Source organism: Vigna unguiculata, chromosome 10 (genome assembly GCF_004118075.2).
Source record: "Vigna unguiculata cultivar IT97K-499-35 chromosome 10, ASM411807v1, whole genome shotgun sequence".
NCBI lineage: Eukaryota > Viridiplantae > Streptophyta > Magnoliopsida > Fabales > Fabaceae > Vigna > Vigna unguiculata.
In genome coordinates, this window is record NC_040288.1 from 10,400,595 (window position 1) to 10,420,710 (window position 20,116).

The 20,116-nt window shown below is 40.6% G+C and overlaps 1 protein-coding gene across 1 annotated transcript; it reads left to right on the forward strand.

Annotated features, from left to right (window-relative positions):
• Nucleotides 1–1,322: 1,322 nt before the first annotated feature.
• On the forward strand, nucleotides 1,323–10,958 carry LOC114165216. Its single transcript, XM_028049875.1, has 5 exons — nucleotides 1,323–1,536; nucleotides 1,606–2,862; nucleotides 2,995–5,147; nucleotides 5,334–5,649; nucleotides 10,414–10,958. The coding sequence occupies exons 1-5, from the start codon at nucleotides 1,323–1,325 to the stop codon at nucleotides 10,956–10,958; spliced, it is 4,485 nt and encodes a 1,494-aa protein (XP_027905676.1).
• Nucleotides 10,959–20,116: the final 9,158 nt, after the last annotated feature.

A 20,116-nucleotide genomic window follows, 5' to 3' on the forward strand; every position in this document is an offset into this window, starting at 1 on the left:
TTTAATATGTTAATGTCCAGTCACTGTGAAAACTTGAATTGCAGGTTTGGCCATGGTAAAGATTAGGTGCTTGATACTTCGGATAGTTGTGAGACTAACCATAGTAGAAAAAAAACCAGAGGGGTTCTGCTACTGATACGGCGCCTGGCGGCACGGGTAGGTGCGTCAGGCGATGAGACTAGCGTCAGGGGTCCCTGTATCGCTTGGCGCCTGGCGGCACGGTGTGCTCTGCCAGGCGGTGACGAGAAAACAGTGGGGTCTGGGAGGACGCTGGAGCCTGGCGGGAGGTGAATACCGCCAGGCGGTCTGGAACAGTTTCGCCTGGTGGCGTGTGGGCCGGGCCAGGCGGAAACACTGTTGTTCTTTACTTGGTGTGTTGTTTTTGACTGACAATGATGCTTTGCTTGGATCGGGAGATGCTGTGCCATGAGCGGGTAGGTTCATGGATGGTGTGACATGTGATGATATGAGCGTGGAGGTTCATATCAAGTTACTCTCACGTGGGGATACGAGCAGGGAGGTTCGTATGTTCCGTGCTCACGTTGAGAGATGCCACGTGCGGGGAGGTACGGGGGCTGGTGGATCACATGTGTTGGACTACGGGCGGGTAGGTCCGTAGAGCAGGATTACGAGCGGGGAGGTTCGTAGAGGCAGGACCACGAGCGGGCAGGTTCGTGTGAGCATCAGATTCCCGAGTCCAAGGCTAACCAATTGTATGACTTGAAGACTGTTAAGTCTTGGGGTTAGGGTCTTGGCCAAGATTTGTAGATAATGAATAAGATGGGTAAATGATCTATCTTGTGTATGCATGCTTGTTATTTTATTTTCTCAGCTCACCCTTTCTGTTTGTGTGTGGCGATGATCGTGTAATTCGTTACACGGGAGCAGATGTTGATACAGGTGGTGCTGAGGACGCTCAGATGGCGGAGTGAGGGCTAGCATGGGAGTAGTGCTAGGGTTTTACTAAATTGTAATTTATGTTTTAAATGCAAATTTTGGGAACTTGTAACATTTTATGAATTGGTTATGAGTTTTGGCGCGCTATCTTGATAAATTGAAATTTTCCCGCGTTGGGATTTTTATCGAGATGATTATCAATGCAACTATTTATTTAAATATTTATTTTTTTTAAGTAATAATCCCTGGGGATGTTACATTTGGTATCAGAGCAAATGTTTTGATGCGTTTGGGGCAAACTGGGGAGTGAGCTGACGTTTGTTGTGTGAAATTGATTGATGTGTGCTAGATATTAAACATGATAGAATATAATTTAATCTTTAGCTGTTTGATTTTAACAGTTGAATATGTGGCGTGCACAGGCAATGGCAAACAGGAGACGTAGAAATACCGCTGGCGCTGATGAGATTGCTAACGCAATCCACAGGATGGTGGATGCTATGCAGCCTGTGGCAGCACCACCGCGGGCTATGATTCCACCCGTCAGGCCAGTGACGATGGAAGACTTTATGCGTCACAAGCCGGCTAAATTCACTGGGAAAGCCACCCCAGATGAGGCTGACGCATGGCTGCGGGAATGTGAGAAAATATTCAGAGTGATAGAGTGCACAGAGGCGTAGAAGCTGAATTTTGCCACTTTCCTGTTAGTGACTGAAGCCGAGTATTGGTGGATGAGTATGCAGCAACAGATGATAAATAGAGCTGAAGATGTGACTTGGGCTAACTTCAGGACGAGGTTCCTGGAGAAATATTTCCCAGATAGCGCTAAACATGAGCGCGAGGCAGAATTTCTCACTCTACAGCAAGGGAGTCTATCCGTGCAAGACTATGTGGAGAGGTTTGAGTACCTCTCGAGATTCTACTCCCAGACGGTGACGGAGGAATGGCGCTGTAGGAAGTTTGAGGGCGGCCTCAAGCATGAACTGAGGCGTTTCATAGTGCCACTGAGGGTGCGAGAGTTTCCTATCTTGGTGGAGCAGGCCAAGAGTGTGGAGCAGCTGGAGAGGGGACCCAGCCTAGTTAACCGTACACCGAGGAATAGTGCTGAGGGCAGACTTCAGAAGAAGCCCTATAGCAGACCAGTTGCGTCTTCATGGAAACCGAGGTGCTATAACTGTGGGGGTGAACATCTGCAGCGAAATTGTACTATACCCGCCCGCAGCGGAGGCAGTGGCATGGGCACTCGTAAGTGCTATGCCTGTGATCAGCCAAGACACTTTGCCGATAGGTGTCCTAATAGGAAGACTGCACCAGCATCACGACCTCAGCCATCCTCTTCCGACAGGCCGAGAGCCGCAGGCCGGGTTTTTGCCATGACCAGCACAGAGGCCACCCGGTCAGGTAATCTGATTCTGGACCATTGTTTACTTTATGGTAACAGTGTGTTAGTGTTATTTGATTCAGGAGCTTCGCACTCCTTCATATCCCATGATTGTGTGAAGAAATTGGGGTTGTCCACTCGTGACCTCGGATGCGAGTTGATAGTCTCGACACCCGCATCTGGACAGGTTTCAACAAACGTAGCCTGTGTTGGATGCTTGATGGAGGTGGAGGGCAGACGCTTCAAGGTGAATCTAGTCTGTTTTCCTTTGGAGGGATTGGAGGTCATACTGGGAATGGACTGGCTGTCTATCAACCATGTGGTGCTTGATTGTGGACGGCGCAGAATTGTGTTCCCAGAAGCAGAAGGGATAGAGTTGGTAACGTCTGGAGAGGCAGTGAAAGAGATGAAGAGAGGGTCGACGTGTTTTGTGATAGTGGCCCAAGAGAAGAAAATGAGTGCAGAAGAGCAGATCAGTAAGATACCGGTGGTGGATGAATATGCTGATGTATTTCCAGACGAGATACCCGAGTTACCACCCAGCCGGGATATAGATTTCTCAATTGATCTAATCCCTGGAGCGGGTCCAGTGTCGGCAGCGCCATACAGAATGGCACCGGCTGAATTAGCAGAATTGAAGAATCAGATAGAAGACCTACTAGAGAAGAAATTCATCTGACCCAGCGCTTCACCGTGGGGAGCACCGGTGTTATTAGTGAAGAAGAAAGACGGTAGTTCGCGACTATGTGTCGATTATCGGCAGTTGAACAAATTGACGATAAAGAACAAGTACCCACTGCCTAGAATCGATGATTTGCTTGATCAGCTCAGAGGGGCAGGAGTATTCTCTAAGATTGATTTGAGGTCTGGCTATCATCAGATCTTAGTCAAGCCGGAGGATGTCCAGAAGACAGCCTTTAGATCGAGATATGGACATTACGAATATGTCGTGATGCCCTTTGGAGTGACAAACGCCCCAGCTGTCTTCATGGATTATATGAACCGCATCTTCAGACCGTATCTGGACAGATTTGTGGTAGCGTTTATAGATGATATTCTCATCTACTCACAGACTAGAGAGGAGCATGCTGATCATCTGAGAATTGTGCTGGAGGTATTGAGGGAACATCAGCTGTACGGTAAACTGTCCAAATGTGAATTTTGGTTGGACGAGGTGCAGTTTTTGGGACACGTAATTTCTTCACGTGGTATATCAGTGGACCCGAGTAAGATTGAGACGGTGTTGAAATGGGAGAGACCTCAAACTGTAACAGAAGTCAGAAGTTTCTTGGGATTGGCTGGATATTACAGGAGGTTTGTGGAAGGGTTTTCTAAGATGGTGAGTCCATTAACTCAACTCACTAGGAAGGATCAACCCTTCTCATGGACTGATAAATGCGACGAATGCTTTGAAGAGATGAAAAGGAGGTTGACTACCGCTCCGATTTTGATTATTCCAGATACCAGCAAGATGTTTGAGGTATACTGCGATGCATCCTACCAGGGTTTGGGTTGTGTACTAATGCAGGAGAAGAGGCCAGTAGCTTATGCCTCTAGACAGTTGAAGGTGCACGAGAAAAACTACCCTACCCACGATCTAGAGTTGGCTGCTGTAGTGTTCGCTCTTAAAACATGGAGACACTATTTGTATGGCTCCCAATTTCAGGTATTTAGTGATCACAAAAGCCTGAAATATCTGTTCGATAAGAAGGAGCTAAATATGAGACAACGGCGCTGGATGGAATATCTCAAGGATTACGATTTCGAGTTGCTTTACCACCCTGGTAAAGCTAATGTGGTTGCGGATGCCTTGAGTCGGAAACGGATGCACATCTCAGCTATGATGGTGAAGGAGTTGGAGTTAATTGAGAAGCTCCGGGATATGAATCTGGGTATGCAGCTGAGTGAGGATTGCATCAAATGTGGAGTGCTTACACTGACTAGTGATGTATTGGGGGCTATCCGAGATCGACAGAAGGATGATGCTGAGTTACAGCAATTTGCGAGCTGGATAGGGACTGAGAAGGGGAAAGACTACCGGATTGGGACAGATGGTATCCTGAGGTTCAGAGATCGGGTCTGTGTGCCTGGAGATTGGAGGTTGAGGAAACAGATTCTAGAGGAGGGCCATAAAAGTCGTCTTAGCATACATCCAGGTATGACTAAGATGTATCACAACTTGAAACAGTCTTTCTGGTGGAACGGGATGAAGACTGACATTGCAGACTTTGTGGCATCGTGCTTGGTATGTCAGAAGGCCAAGATTGAACATCAGCGACCGGGGGGTACACTGGAGTCATTGGATATTCCTCAATGGAAATGGGACAGTGTAGCTATGGATTTCGTCACACACTTGCCGAAGTCTGTGAAGGGGCACGACTCAATCTGGGTAATAGTGGACAGATTGACAAAGTGTGCTCACTTCCTTGCTATTAATCAAAAGTGGTCTATGGACAGATTGGCTGAGTTGTACGTGAGAGAAGTGGTCAGGTTGCATGGTGTGCCGGCCAGTATAGTGTCAGATAGAGATCCGAGATTCACTTCTCGTTTTTGGCAGTCATTACAGGCAGCGTTGGGGACCCAGTTGAGGATGAGTTCTGCATACCACCCTCAGACTGATGGGCAGTCGGAGCGTACCATTCAGTCCTTGGAAGATCTGTTGAGGGCTTGTGTATTGGATCACATGGGTAGTTGGAGTGAGATGCTTCCCTTAGTGGAGTTCACATACAACAACAGTTATCACACCAGCATCGGTATGGCTCCATATAAGGCGTTGTATGGGCGGCGGTGTAGGACGCCACTGTGTTGGAACCAGGATGGGGAATCATTGGTGTTGGGTCCTGAGTTTTTACAACAAACCTCTGAGAAGGTTAGGGCAATCCAGGAGAGAATGAGGGCTACATAGAGCAGACAAAAGTCCTATGCAGACAAAAGGAGGCGACCTCTAGAGTTCGAGGCTGGGGATCATGTATTCCTTAGGGTGACACCAACGGCTGGTATTGGAAGGGCCATCAAATCAAGGAAGCTAACCCCGAGATTTGTTGGGCCTTATCAGATTCTGAGGAGAATTGGAGTTGCAGCGTATGAGATCGCCTTACCACCACATCTGACGAATCTGCATAACGTGTTCCACGTTTCCCAGTTGAGGAAATATGTTGCAGACCCGTCACACGTACTGGAGTCCGATGATATTCAGATTCGGGAGGATTTGACGGTGAGCACTGGGCCAGTGCGAATTCTGGATTCACAGGTGAAGCAGCTGCGGGGGAAGGAAATTAAGACTGTGAAAGTGCTGTGGGATGAGACTACCCAGGAGATGACCTGGGAGATGGAGGATCGCATGAAGCAAACCTATCCGCACCTATTTCCTGGTAAGTCTTATTTTCGAGGACGAAAATATTAAAAGGTGGGTGTAACGTAAGACCCGGGAAAATTAAATAGTTATTTAATTAATTATTTAATTAGGACGGGTAATGAGAATATTCAAAGTAATAAATGTGGAGAACTATGACGTGGAAAAGTACTAGCTCAAGTGGTTGAGAGTACCTTATTGTGTGTGAGGACTTGGGTTCAAGTCCTATGTGTGCCACTTGGGTGTTATTTAAATTATGCATTTTTGTGTGTTTATATATTGAATGCGTATGAATGATGATAGATCCTTAAAATTGTGGGATTGATCATGAAACATGTGTTGGTTGAGTGGTGTGGCCTTGGTTTGGTATGTGCATGAGAGTGGGTTCAAACCTTTGTGAGGACTAAATAATTTCTTTTTGCCAAATTTTATTTTTGCATGGAATTTGAAAGGGGCAGCTTAACCTATTCGTTTAAGGGACTGAAAAATCAGATTGGATGATCCACCCAATGGTTATTAGACCCTTTTTAAATAATTTTCGTTTTGGGGAAAGTAAATGAGTGAATAGGTTACCCATAAGCCAAGAGAGAGAGGGAATTAGTGAAAAGAGAGGTGCGGTGGTACGTGGGAGAACTTTGGACAGAAGTTTTGGTGGGTTTAGGATTGAAAACAGAGGGAAAGTAAGGAGAGGAACTAACGTGGGAGTGTGAGCAAGGGCAAGGAGATTTCGATTGGAGTACGCACACATTGATTCGCAAATTGAAGCAAATTCCAGGTTAGGGGAGTTGTTTTTCTTGTCCTTTTAATTGTAATTGAATAACTGCGCGATGTCTTTGCTCATTGTATGATCACTGCGTCAATTCTGCACTGTTGTATTGAGGTTTCTGGATTTTTCCAGAAACTGCCTGGCGGTTCATCCCGTACCGCCAGGCGGCTCATCAGGTTTGTTGTGTTGTTCTTGTTTTGGCATGATCCGCCTGGCGGCGATGAATTTCTGCCAGGCGACGCGACACTGTTCGCGTTCTATCTTCGTGATTTGTGATACTGTATGTATGAGAACCATTATGGGTTCTGAAATTGATTCATATAGCTTTCATTGGATACCTTGTTGATTTGAAATCAGTTGAAATTTGGGGAATGGTAAAGTCCTAGGTATACTCGTGCATGAATTGAATTAGGTTATTCCCGAGGTTAAAGATCGAGCGGCCTATATGGATTGAGTTAAGGGCAGGAAATTAGTCAATTATATATGTGTTGTTATAGTTTGGAAAATATAAGTAATGGGAATGAGTACTAGAAAGAGGATGGACTCTGTCGTAGGTATGAATAAGCCTAGTTTATGCAGGTACTGATGATCCGCCTGGCGGCCAACAAGGCGCCGCCAGGCGATAGCGCGGGCAGGGGCTGTTTTGCGGGATTTTGGAAATAGAAACTGAAGGGAATTTGGAGTGTGTGAGGTTTACGATAATTTGGTAATGTGGAAAGGGACGAAATACCATGATGAATAATCGTGAGGATGGTAGCTTATGATGTTAGATGGATTATCTAAGGAAGAAAGGGAAAAGGGAAAATTTTAGTTAAGAGATTCTGTTTTGGAAGCATAGTGTTCGTTTATGTGTAATCGGATAGATACTGAATATGACTTATTGATGTTTAGGTAACAATTGAGGATATATGTACTAGGGGATGACCATTGGTCAGGTTATAAATCTCATGCAATTAGAGTTATAGGCACTAGAGAAAAATGTGATAGGGAATGATTATGCATGAGGAATTATGGGGGAAGTATTCTAATGATGCTGAGAGTAAAGCTTTGGCTATTTCAGGGTAGGGTACATGGTAGTGTGAAAGAAGGTGTTGAGCTTTGGACTGTGTTCGTAGATATGAAAGAAGTTGCTTTAATATGTTAATGTCCAGTCACTGTGAAAACTTGAATTGCAGGTTTGGCCATGGTAAAGATTAGGTGCTTGATACTTCGGATAGTTGTGAGACTAACCATAGTAGAAAAAAAACCAGAGGGGTTCTGCTACTGATACGGCGCCTGGCGGCACGGGTAGGTGCGTCAGGCGATGAGACTAGCGTCAGGGGTCCCTGTATCGCTTGGCGCCTGGCGGCACGGTGTGCTCCGCCAGGCGGTGACGAGAAAACAGTGGGGTCTGGGAGGACGCTGGAGCCTGGCGGGAGGTGAATACCGCCAGGCGGTCTGGAACAGTTTCGCCTGGTGGCGTGTGGGCCGGGCCAGGCGGAAACACTGTTGTTCTTTACTTGGTGTGTTGTTTTTGACTGACAATGATGCTTTGCTTGGATCGGGAGATGCTGTGCCATGAGCGGGTAGGTTCATGGATGGTGTGACATGTGATGATATGAGCGGGGAGGTTCATATCAAGTTACTCTCACGTGGGGATACGAGCGGGGAGGTTCGTATGTTCCGTGCTCACGTTGAGAGATGCCACGTGCGGGGAGGTACGGGGGCTGGTGGATCACATGTGTTGGACTACGGGCGGGTAGGTCCGTAGAGCAGGATTACGAGCGGGAAGGTTCGTAGAGGCAGGACCACGAGCGGGCAGGTTCGTGTGAGCATCAGATTCCCGAGTCCAAGGCTAACCAATTGTATGACTTGAAGACTGTTAAGTCTTGGGGTTAGGGTCTTGGCCAAGATTTGTAGATAATGAATAAGATGGGTAAATGATCTATCTTGTGTATGCATGCTTGTTATTTTATTTTCTCAGCTCACCCTTTCTGTTTGTGTGTGGCGATGATCGTGTAATTCGTTACACGGGAGCAGATGTTGATACAGGTGGTGCTGAGGACGCTCAGATGGCGGAGTGAGGGCTAGCATGGGAGTAGTGCTAGGGTTTTACTAAATTGTAATTTATGTTTTAAATGCAAATTTTGGGAACTTGTAACATTTTATGAATTGGTTATGAGTTTCTGGTTTGTGCAGTTTTCATAAAACTGTATTTCCCGGTTCGTTAACCGTTCGATTTAGGTGAAATTTTGACAAGTGGTCCATAACATGTGGTTCTTCACTTTGAAAGCTGGAGATTTGATTTGGAGGTCAGTAGCTATAGATATACATTACTCAATATTGTTGATTTTGGAGTCTTTAAAATACATGAATAAGCTCTTGATAATTTCAAGTAACTTCCAATGAAGCATGATTGGGTTATGTGGTAAGTCTCTATCAATTTAATGTTCCTTTGGGTTAGTCACATGTGGAGAATTGGTTATTTGTAAAGGCATGTGTGTCAATATTAGTTTGTATTGGTGCATAGGATCATGTGCTTAAATTGTTAGAGTGTTGTTGCTTATATTTTGTTTGAGCATGTGTTATTTATAAGTTAGAATTGAATGCTAGCATGGACTTAAAGGGGGAATATATATATATATATATATACATATATATATATATGTATATATATATATATATATGTATATATATATATATATATACATATATATATATATATATATATATATATATATATATATACATTTATATATATATATATATATATATGTATATATATATATATATATATGTATATATATATATATGTATATGTATATATATATATGTATATATGTATATGTATATATATATATATGTATATATATATATACATATATATATATACATATATATATATATATATACATATATACATATATATATATACATATACATATATATATATATATATATATACATATATATATATATATATATACATATATATATATATATATGAAATGTGAATGGATTGATTTTACTTTGTTCTGGGTGCTTAAAAACTAGTACTGTGCAAGTACTGGTGTAGCGCCTAGTGACGGTGTTTGACCGCCAAGCGATAGCTACAAAACTAGTAATGAATTGAAGCGTGTAGCGGGGCGATAAGGATTTTCCCGCCAGGCGATACTTGTAGAAACAATAGCATCAAAGGCGCTTGGCGCCTAGCGGCACGTGTCCCCCGCCAGGCAGTCTAGAAGCTTTCGCGCTATGCCAGGTGATTTTTGATGAAGCAGACATTGTGTTCTGCTTGCTTTGGATGTGCATGGTCTACGAGGCTTTGGACGATATCTCAAGGGTCAGATGTTGGAGTATTCCTAGAGTTGTGGCTCAGGATGGAGTAATACGAGCATTCTTTGAGTTGTGGCTCGGAATAGCGAGTGTTCTCGCATGTGTTCTACAAGTGTTGGCTTGTAGGTTAGACAACAACGATAGCTTGAGATTATCAACCAAAGACATAGAACATGGATTACATGGTGGTGGTCATGTGTGATGAGACCAAAGGATGGAGTTCCTTTAATGTGTGTGTTTTGTTATATAAATTGTTGCATATGTTTATATTCCTTTAGCTCACCCTATCTGCGTGTGTTTGGCGATGATCATGTACACGGTACATGGGAGCAGATGACGTTGCAGGTGGTTCTGGTGGAGCGTAGATCCGGAGCGTGGGCTAGTTGGGAAACTTTGTGGCATCGTTTCATCTTTTTTTGAGTTTTAAGGATTTCTTGTAATCATTAGAATTATAGAACTTGACGTTATAATGAGACTGATTTTGATAATGTATTGTGTTTATAAAAATTGGATTTAAGTTGATTTTATTGGTGTAATAAAGTTTTAAATTCCCACAGTTTTGGGAAAATGATTTATAATAAATGGAGTATTATTATTTCATTTTTATTTTATTATTTGAAATCCGTAATATCAGGGCGAGATGTTACACAGTGGATGAATTCAACAAGGTGCAATACTTCAACTAATGTGTGCGAAATCAAGGTGAGCAAACTAGAAATTTCACATGTGGGAAGGCTTTGTGTAGAGGAAAGGTTGTTAGCCATGGTGGTAACCAAGATCATCATGCCTGGGGGAGCAATCATTCAACCTTGAATGAAGGTGATCTTGTGGTGATGTACTGCAATCAAAATGGTATGATGGTGGACTGGACATACACTATTCGTGACCACATGATGAAGGCAAAGAGGCTCACGGATTTCAAGCTTCCATATGTGGTGCTTATCTCCAAGTTCATTGAGCATTTTGGTGTGGATGTGGAAGGAGAGCTTGAGGAGTCTACTGGACTTCTAAATCATGTTTCAACACTAAATATGCACAAGATGGGATTCACCAAGATAGGCAATACTTGGCTGGTTGAAGGAGATCAAGGTGCTAATATTGAGGTTGGAGCCAATGACCATGAAGTGGGAACTAGTGGAGGAAACCAAGGGGAAGATGAACTACAGCCTATAGCAATTGAGGTTTATAACCCTCCTGAGAATATTGGACCTGCATACTCCCAATTTGAGAGAATGGTTCTCAACTAGCTTCAAGATCTCAACATGGCACAAAATGCACATCATGTATACTGCACAACAAGGTTCCAAGACTTGGATGACCAACTCCACAATGTTCATGACCTCCTCTCCAATGTCTACAACAGAGACAACCCTAGGAATGAGTGAAAGGGATGGTTCACTCATGCATTGCATTTTTGTGCTGCATTTTGTGTGTTTGTCTATCTGTTCCAGTTTTTTAATCGGCTATTTTCTCATTTCAATGGACTGATTATATTAGTTCTCAGCTTCATGATGTATTTATTATTGTTGTTTCTGTTCTGGTGTGCTTGTATACGTATCAGGTGCCCTGATACACCCCTATGTTAATGCTTTAATGAAAATTTCATCTTTCTAAAATGATTTATGCATTTACTTTCATTTGATGAATCCAAAGGGGGAGAAAATGAGTTAAAATGAGATAAATGAGTAAAATTGTGTTAAAATTGGAAAACCTAAAATAAATCTACTAGAATCATATAATACTACAAACTTAATCTAAAACCTGAGGTTAAATCATATTATTAGTGATAGGGGGAGCATATGAATATATGATATGTATGTATACTTCTGTGCTTTTGCTTGGTTGTATGTTTGGAATATTGGTATCTTGTATGCAAAAACTTTTTCAGGTTTCTCTATGGATCTTAGCTCTTCAATTCAACTCGAGGGTGTTGGCTTCATCAATTCAGGGGGAGATTGTTGGCACAAGCAAGCTTGAAGCAAAGAATTGATAAAGTCATGTGCATGAAGATCATAGGTGTTTAAAGAAGATTGATGAAGATCCATTTGAAGATTATGTTTTACTGTATTAAATATGAAAATAACATGTTAAATGTAATGTGTTAGTGTTATATCTTGTTAGTAGGCTATATGACATAGGTTAGATGTCTTGTATGCCTTAGTGTGTCTCTCTTAATCTGTTAAAATGAGTTTTAACAGGTTAAAAGACTTGTTGTATATAGTTTCTGGTACGAATGCATTCAGTCGGTTGAATTATTTTTCAATCGACTGATTTCACTTAAGTTAAGTGAAATTAACTGATTGTACGAAAAATTCAATCGATTGTTTTCACTTAAATCAGACTATATAAGTTGTGTTTTCGCGAGCAGAGGTGCGAATCTGAGTTTTTGTGCATGAAACTTTGTTATTCTTCTCTCTGCAATACACAACTGAAACTCGTGTTTTGAAGATCTTCGTTGATCTTTGAGGCATTTTGGCTGTGAGTAGCTTGAAGAACACATGTATGGTTGGCTAGGGATAACCACCATCAGGTTTGTTTGCATGATGTGATTTCAGGTCTGTAAGTGTGATTCTTGCAGGGTATGTGTCTAGATTTTTGTGTGAGTCAAAAATCTTGTGAGTTTTGTTGTTCAAAAGTGTAATCTTGGTGTGTGATTTGTAAAACTTTTGAATATAGTGGAAACTAGGCTTAGGTTGTCCTAGTAAACTGAATGTAGCTCTGTGATTGGGTGAACCAGTATAAAAATAGTTGTGCATTTCTCTTTCCCTCATCTCACTCGCTTTGAAGCTCTTTAAAAACTCAATAAAACCAAGCAATTTGATCTTTGGTGTGATTTAATGCATTCTTGTGTAATCTGAGGTTATATACTTGTTAAAAACATTGACTGGAACAAGTCTTATATGTAAAAGATTGTTGTTTGAGTTGAATTTGTGAATTCTGCATTCAGCATAAATCTCCAGTATTTTAGCCGACTAATTTGTCTTTTTAATCGACTGTTTTATAGCTTCAAGAACAAATTAGTTTGTTGTTTTATATGTTAATCGAATGAAAGTATACTGGTCTCCAACATTTACATCCAAACTTTCCAGTCTATTAGATTCAATTGAAAAAAGGTTTAAGGTTTTGAAAAAGTTTTATAAAGCCAATTAACCCCCCCCCCCCCCCCCCCCCCGCCCCCACCTCCACCCCTTCTTGGCTAAAATCACCATTTCAAAACTAACATTTACTTGACCAACACCAAACTCTCAAAAGAAAACATTAAGAGGTGGCACAAGTTAAGCATGTAAAGGCAACATCCGAGTTACCTAGACGGTAACATAAAGCCCATAAATGTGGCACCATAAGCCCTCAAACGAGGCACCGAGTTACTTAGACAGTAACATAAGCAAAGCCTTCAAAGGAGGCATTGAATTACTTAAATAGTGGCATAAGAAAATCCCTCAGACAAGGCACCAATTTACTTAGCTGGAAACATATATAAAAGACCTCAAACGATGCACTAAGTTATCTAGATGGCAACATCAGAAAATACCTCAAATGAGGCACTAAGTTACCTAGATGCTAAGATAAATGAAAGCCCTCAAACAAGACACTTGTTGACATGTGAAGCCAAGGTGGTATGCTTCTTGAAGATTGGATGAAGATTTAATGAAGCCCTTTTGAACTATCTTGAAGTCATTATCATTGGAATGAAGCCTACATTGATAAAGGAAAGGAGATTTGATGGTGTACATGTTGATCAAAGTTGGAACGTGTGTTCTCCATATAGTTACATCATTAAGAAAGTGTATTTGAAGTTTGTAATTAATATTGTAGACCTTGTAGCATTAATTAGATGTATTTGGTCTTAGGTGTGTCTTTTAATCTGTTGAATGGTTTTTCAACAAGTTAAAATGTCTCTTTCAGTTTGTTGAATGGTTTTTCAACAGGTTAAAAGGTTAGCTGCAGTAGTCTTAAACTACAACAAATTCAATCAATTGATTTATTTTTTAATCGACTGATTTCACTTAAGTCAAGTGAAATCAACCTGTTGAATTTCGTAACAGTTTGACTATAAAAGCTGTGATTTTCGAAAGAGGGGTCTGTTGATCATTTTTTAGCGCAAAATTGTTCTGGAAACTTGTGGAAAACTCTCTCCTTTGTGATCATATAGCACGAAATTCTTGGAGCTTTTGGCTTGGTTTGAAGCTTGGAGAAAGTGGTTTGTGGTAGGCTGGGTTATGCTACCACTAAGGTTTGATCTTTCTCAAGCTTTGTGTGTGTGCTTGGTGGTTTTCTAGGTCTGCAAGAGGGTTCTTAATGTGCTGGTGTGATTCTTATGCGATTCAAGAGTCTTTTGTGTGGTTTTTGCATATTTTGAAAGTGTAAGGGTGGATACTTTGTAAATCTTTTGAAATAGTGCAAAGTCAAGTTCAGGTTTTCTTGACAAACTAGATGTAGCTCAGGTTTGAGTGAACCAATATAAAAATCATGTGGTCTCCTCTCTTCTTTAACCTTTCTCTCTTGCATATTTATTTTAAAGTTTAAAGAACTTGTGCTTTAATCATCTTTTTCATGTTCCTGCATGTTTTCATGACATCTGCAGCATTGAGCATGTTTACATAATCATTTAGAACCTGTCTTGATCATTCTTGTGCATTGTTCCTGGTTTAAAACTAAAATCTACATTTATGTATTTTCCCAGTATTTCAGTCAACTGTTTTTCTATTTCAATTCATTATACCATAACAGAATCTGTTTAGTAAAATCAATTTGTTAACTCTATTTTTGATCGACTGAAAGTATACTATCCAGCACCTTTTGCATCCTAACTTGGTGATCTATTTTGATTCAATCAAAGGTGGTTTTTAGCTTTCAAAGATAGCCTATATTTTTAACTAGCCAATTCAACCCCCCCCCCCCACCCCCACCCCCTTCTTGGCATTTCAACCATTTCAAAACTAACAATACTGAGTTCTCTTGACGATACCATAAGCAAAGCCCTTAAACGAGTCATCGAGTTACTTAAGCAGTAACATAAGCAAACCCTTAGACGAAGCACCAAGTTACTTAGATAGTAACATAAGAAAATCCCTCAAACGAGGCACTAGAGTTATCTAGATGGTAACATAAACGAAAGCTCTCAAATGAGACACTGAATTACTTAGAAAGTGACATAAGAAAAACCCTCAAGTTAGGCACCGAGTTATTTAGATGGTAACATAAACGAAAACTCTCAAACAAGACAACGAATTACTTAAACAATAACATAAGTAAAGCCCTTATATGAAACATCAAATACATAAAAAAAATCCTCAAACAAAATACCAAATTATCTAGATTGTATCAAAAAAAACCCTCAAATGAGACACCAAATTACTTAAACATTAATATATATAAAATCTTTGGATGAGACACTAAACAGTAACATAAAAAAAATTCTTAAACGAGACAATCACTAGTGCAGAATTGGATTTCTACCTCGCCTTATAGGCCTCGGTTGGCCAGGAACCGAAGCCTATAATGGCGCGGTGGCAATTTTGCAATTATAGGCAACTTTTATGCCTCAGTTCACCCACCACCCGCTGCCAAAACCTGTTATAGGCCTCGGTTGTAAAAAACCCGAAGCCAAAAGCCCTATTAGGCCTCGGTTAAGAAGGCCCGAAGCCAAAAAGGATGCCCAGAATTTCAAAAATGCCATTCTCGTTTTGACTGATAGGCCTCGGTTGAGCCAATAACCGGTGCCAAAAGTAGTTTTTGACTTATATGCTTCGGTTCTAAATTGAACCGAGGCCAAAAGGTTTAATTAGGGCTCAAAACAGCAGCCCCTTTCTTCCTCGCGCGCGCAGCTCTCTCTGTAATTTCTCTCCATTTCTCTCTGCATTTCCGGCCGGCCACCATCTCGCGCTGCTCCTCCTCCATTTCGCTCCTCCACCACTGCCACCCCGTCGAGAAAACCACGCGAGCACGTCGCGTTCTCTCTCCGCGACTTCTGGCGAGAAATCCACGCCAGTCGCCGCTGTCTCGCGCTCTCTCCGCGAGTTCCGCCGCTGTCTCCAGCCCCCTGCCGCCGTGTCGTCTCGCCTCCGGCCACGCTGCTGCGACAGTGGTCCCTCTCTCTGTCTCTCTGCAAGTGTTCCGGCGTCCCTCCACCACCACGCGAACATTTTGGTTCTTTTGCCGCAATTGTCGCGCCGCGGTTTTTTTTAAGGTAAATTTTCAACGCGTTTTTGTTTGATTTTCTGTTTTTGTGTATGTTTGATTTTCTGTTTTTGTGTATGTTAATTTTAAATTTTAGTTATTGTGAGTGTTAATTTGGATTGAGATAGAAATTGTTTGGAGTGTTTTGATTAATTTTGTGAATAGATTGAGTCTCAATTTAAGAGCATTGTGTCTTCAGACATAGAGCATTAAGTCTGAATTTAATTTAAGAGAATTGTAAATAGGTAATATATGATGTTAAGGTAATATATGATGTTAAGGAAATTGTTGTTTTTGCTTTTATTTGTTACTTATGACTTTCTCTTGTGTTTTTTGTTATCTCTTGTAGCTTTCGAACGCGTTGAATTGCATCATCTTCCAGTGTCATCTGCTCTTTTTACGCGCTCCCAGGTTCCTAATTCTAATATTTTCCTATTATGCCAATCTGTTGTTTGCTTTATATATTTTATTAATTATTTGTTAAAACATGTTGTTTGTTTTTTCTTATATGTGAGTTAGCCTTAGTTTCCCGTTTGAGATTCAATACGTAAATTATGTATTGTCCCCGAGTTTTCATTTTGAAAAAATTACCTTTTTTTAAAATTAGATATAAGGGGATACAATACTAATAATTTAAATGTATTGAATCTTGAATTGTCCGATTGGACAGTTTAAGAAGATTAATCACTTTCTAGTAATTTATTAGTGCATATATATTTAAAATACATATCTTAAAATTCATGAATATTTGTCAATTGTGTTTTGTATTGATCTTCGGGTGCATATTTGATTGTGGTTTATAATCACTTTCATTTCGTGTATCCTGAAGGCCAATGCGAAATGTTGGCAAAATTTCGTGAAATTTAAGATATGTATTTTAAAAGTAATATGTACCAATAAAATAAGGAAAGTGAATCTTCTTAAATGGGATAGGGTCACACCTTGATTACGACGTGAGCATTGATTCAAAGATTACTGAAATTGTTCACGCAATTTCAGTATGGATCGAGATTGGATTAGTTTACCACGTATTAGCGCTGAGTATGAGAATGGAGTAGAAGAATTTATAAAATTTGCGCAACGTTATGAGGGGAGAAGTGATGATGAAGTGAAGTTCAGATGTCCGTGTGTCAACTGTTTGAATGGAAGAAAATTGAATGCAACTCAAGTTAGGGAACATCTTATTTGTGATGGTTTCCTTAAAAGTTATACAATATGGACATGGCACGGCGAATTAATACACATTCCAACTATTTCTCGATCTGAATATCTTGCCAATTCCTCCATGAAAGAGCGACGAGAAGAGCGACGGGAAGAGCGATGTGAAGAGCGATGTGAAGAGCGAGTAGAAGAAGACAATATAGAGGACATGATACGAGATGTTGGCGCAGAAGCTTTTGCACAAGCGCATGTGTATGAGACGATGTCTGCTGATGCGGAAACTCCGTTGTATGTTGGTTCAACTAAGTTCACGCGATTATCAGCGGTTTTAAGACTTATGAATTTGAAAGCGACCAATGGTTGGACAGATAAAAGCTTCACAGAATTGCTCGTGCTCTTGAATGAAATTCTTCCCGAAGGAAATACTCTACCCACTCGAAACTATGATGCCAAGAAAATTCTTTGTCCGATGGGTATGGAGTATAAAAGGATACACGCATGTCCTAATGATTGCATATTATACAGAAAAGAATTTGAAGATTTGAAAAAATGTCCAAAGTGTGGGTCATCACGGTACAAGCAGAAAAGAAACAGTGAAGATAATGGTCAAATAGAGAAGGAAGGATCTGCTTTGAAAGTAGTCTGGTACCTTCCAATCGTGCCTAGACTTAAGCGTTTGTTTGCAAATCCTAAAGACGCTAAAAACCTTAGATGGCATGCAACTGAGAGAAGATGTGACGGACTCCTTCGTCATCCAGCTGATTCAATGCAATGGAAAAATATTGATCAGGAATTTCCCAAGTTCGGTGAAGAATGTAGAAATATTCGTTTTGGCTTAGCTACCGATGGAATGAATCCATTTGGTAATTTAAGTACAAATCACAGTTGTTGGCCTGTTATATTATTCATTTACAACTTATCTCCTGGACTCTGCATGAAGAGAAAATACATGATGTTGTCTATGATGATATCTGGTCCAAAGCAGCCTGGAAATGACATAGATATATATCTCAATCCTCTAGTTGAAGACTTGAAGGTGTTGTGGGTTGATGGTGTTGAAGTATTTGATGCTGTTGCTTCTGAAACTTTCATGATGCATGCAATGTTATTTTGCACCATTAATGACTTTCCAGCTTATGGTAATTTGTCAGGGTACAGTGTCAAGGGTCATAAAGCATGTCCTATATGTGAAGAAAACACTGCATCTCATCAATTGAAAAATGGAAGGAAGACCGTGTATCTGCGCCATCGGAGGTTTTTACAAGCTAATCATCCTTATCGAAGGTTAAAGAAAGCATTCAATGGACATCAAGAGAATGACAAAGCACCAACTCCATTAACTGGCATTGAAATTCATGAAAAAGTTAATAAAGTACATCATGTATTTGGTAAAACGTCCAAGAAGTCATCTGCATCGAGCCCTTGGAAGAAAAAATCAATATTCTTTGACCTTCCATATTGGTCGAAGTTAGAAGTTAGGCATTGCATAGATGTCATGCATGTAGAGAAGAATGTGTGTGATAGCTTGATTGGTACACTACTCAACATTCAGGGAAAGACAAAAGATGGAGTAAATGCTCGTTTGGATTTGGTTGAAATGAAGATCCGAGAAGACTTGGCACCAAGGGAGGTTGGTAGGCGCACTTATTTGCCCCCTGCATGTTACACTATGTCCAGACAAGAGAAGATAAGTTTTTGCTTATGTTTAAAGAGTGTCAAGGTACCTCAAGGATACTCTTCAAATATTCAGAGTTTAGTGTCCTAACTTATTCCCTATATCATAGTTCAATTGCTGCACATAACATGTTGTTAGGGAGATCAACAGCTAAGGCGAAAGGTCTTGTATGGTGTTCTCTCCAGGTTTGATATTTCTATCCATATCTTCATGATTGTTTGCTTGATTTTCTTCATTAATTAATTGTAACGTTGTTAATATAATGTAGTGTAATAGACAAACCGGCTCATATGAGTGCGGTTACTATATAATGCAATGGATGACAACCACTGTGCGTGCTCGTATTACAACAAATTGGGAAACGGTAATATATATTTGAATTAAAATGAATACTTTGCAATATTTCCTTTTTATATACTAACTTAACTTAATCTATTATTTTGTAGACATTCAAGAGTCCTGCAGCAATTCCCGCAAAGTCCATCAAGTTTGGTAGGATAGCATGTGCCAAATATATAATTGAAATGTACAATACTATTGATTAGAACATGTATCTTGATTGTAAATGATTTGTAATTGTCTTTTGAATGAATTTGAATTGTGGATGTGTTTTAAAATATTTTGTTCTGGTCTATTCTGGTCTGTGCTGGGTGCTGAACAAAATTTGCAGGTTTAAATGTGGGAATAACACCAAAACAGAAACTGCATTTAAAAAAAAAAACAGAGCATTAGGCCTCGGTTCATACCAGAAACGAAGCAAAAAGTGTGCTTTTGGCTTCGGGTGCAGCCAAAACCGAGGCCAAAAGGGTTTCGAATTTAAAAAAAAAAAAAAAAAAACACCATATGGCCTCGGGTGCAACAAAAACCGAGGCCAAAAACAGCCCATATGGCCTCGGGTGCAGCCAAAACCGAGGCCAAAAGGGTTTCGAATTTAAAAAAAAAAAAAAAAACACCATATGGCCTCGGGTGCAGCAAAAACCGAGGCCAAAAAGGGTTATCGAATTTTAAAAAAAAAAAAAAAGGCCCATATGGCCTCGGGTACAGTGGAAACCGAGGCAAAAGCGCCCTCTATGGCTTCGGTTCTTAACCGAGGCCAAAAGCTATGACCTTTTGGCCTCGCCCCGATATGCTTCGGTTCTCAAACCGGTGCAGAATATTAAAAACAACCGCTGCCAAAGGCCCTTCCTGCACTGGTGAATGTAAAAGAACCCTCAAAATCGTAAGAAAAATAATTTTTTAGATCCCGAAGAAAATACAATAAAGATCAAATTATCTTTTGGCCTCATCCCAATATGCCTCGATTCTAAAATCGGGAAAGAATATCTAAAACAACCGGTGTTAAAAGTCCTTACTGTATTGGTGTTTATTTAAAACCTGTATAAGGTATAC

Excerpts from the sequence above, each read along its gene's own strand:
- LOC114165216 (XM_028049875.1), top strand. The coding sequence starts at position 1,323 with ATGGCAAACAGGAGACGTAGAAATACCGCTGGCGCTGATGAGATTGCT. Across the intron at positions 5,148-5,333 it reads TACAACAAACCTCTGAGAAG|ATTCTGAGGAGAATTGGAGT; the intron begins GTTAGGGCAATC and ends GGGCCTTATCAG. Across the intron at positions 5,650-10,413 it reads CTATCCGCACCTATTTCCTG|GTGAGCAAACTAGAAATTTC; the intron begins GTAAGTCTTATT and ends TGCGAAATCAAG.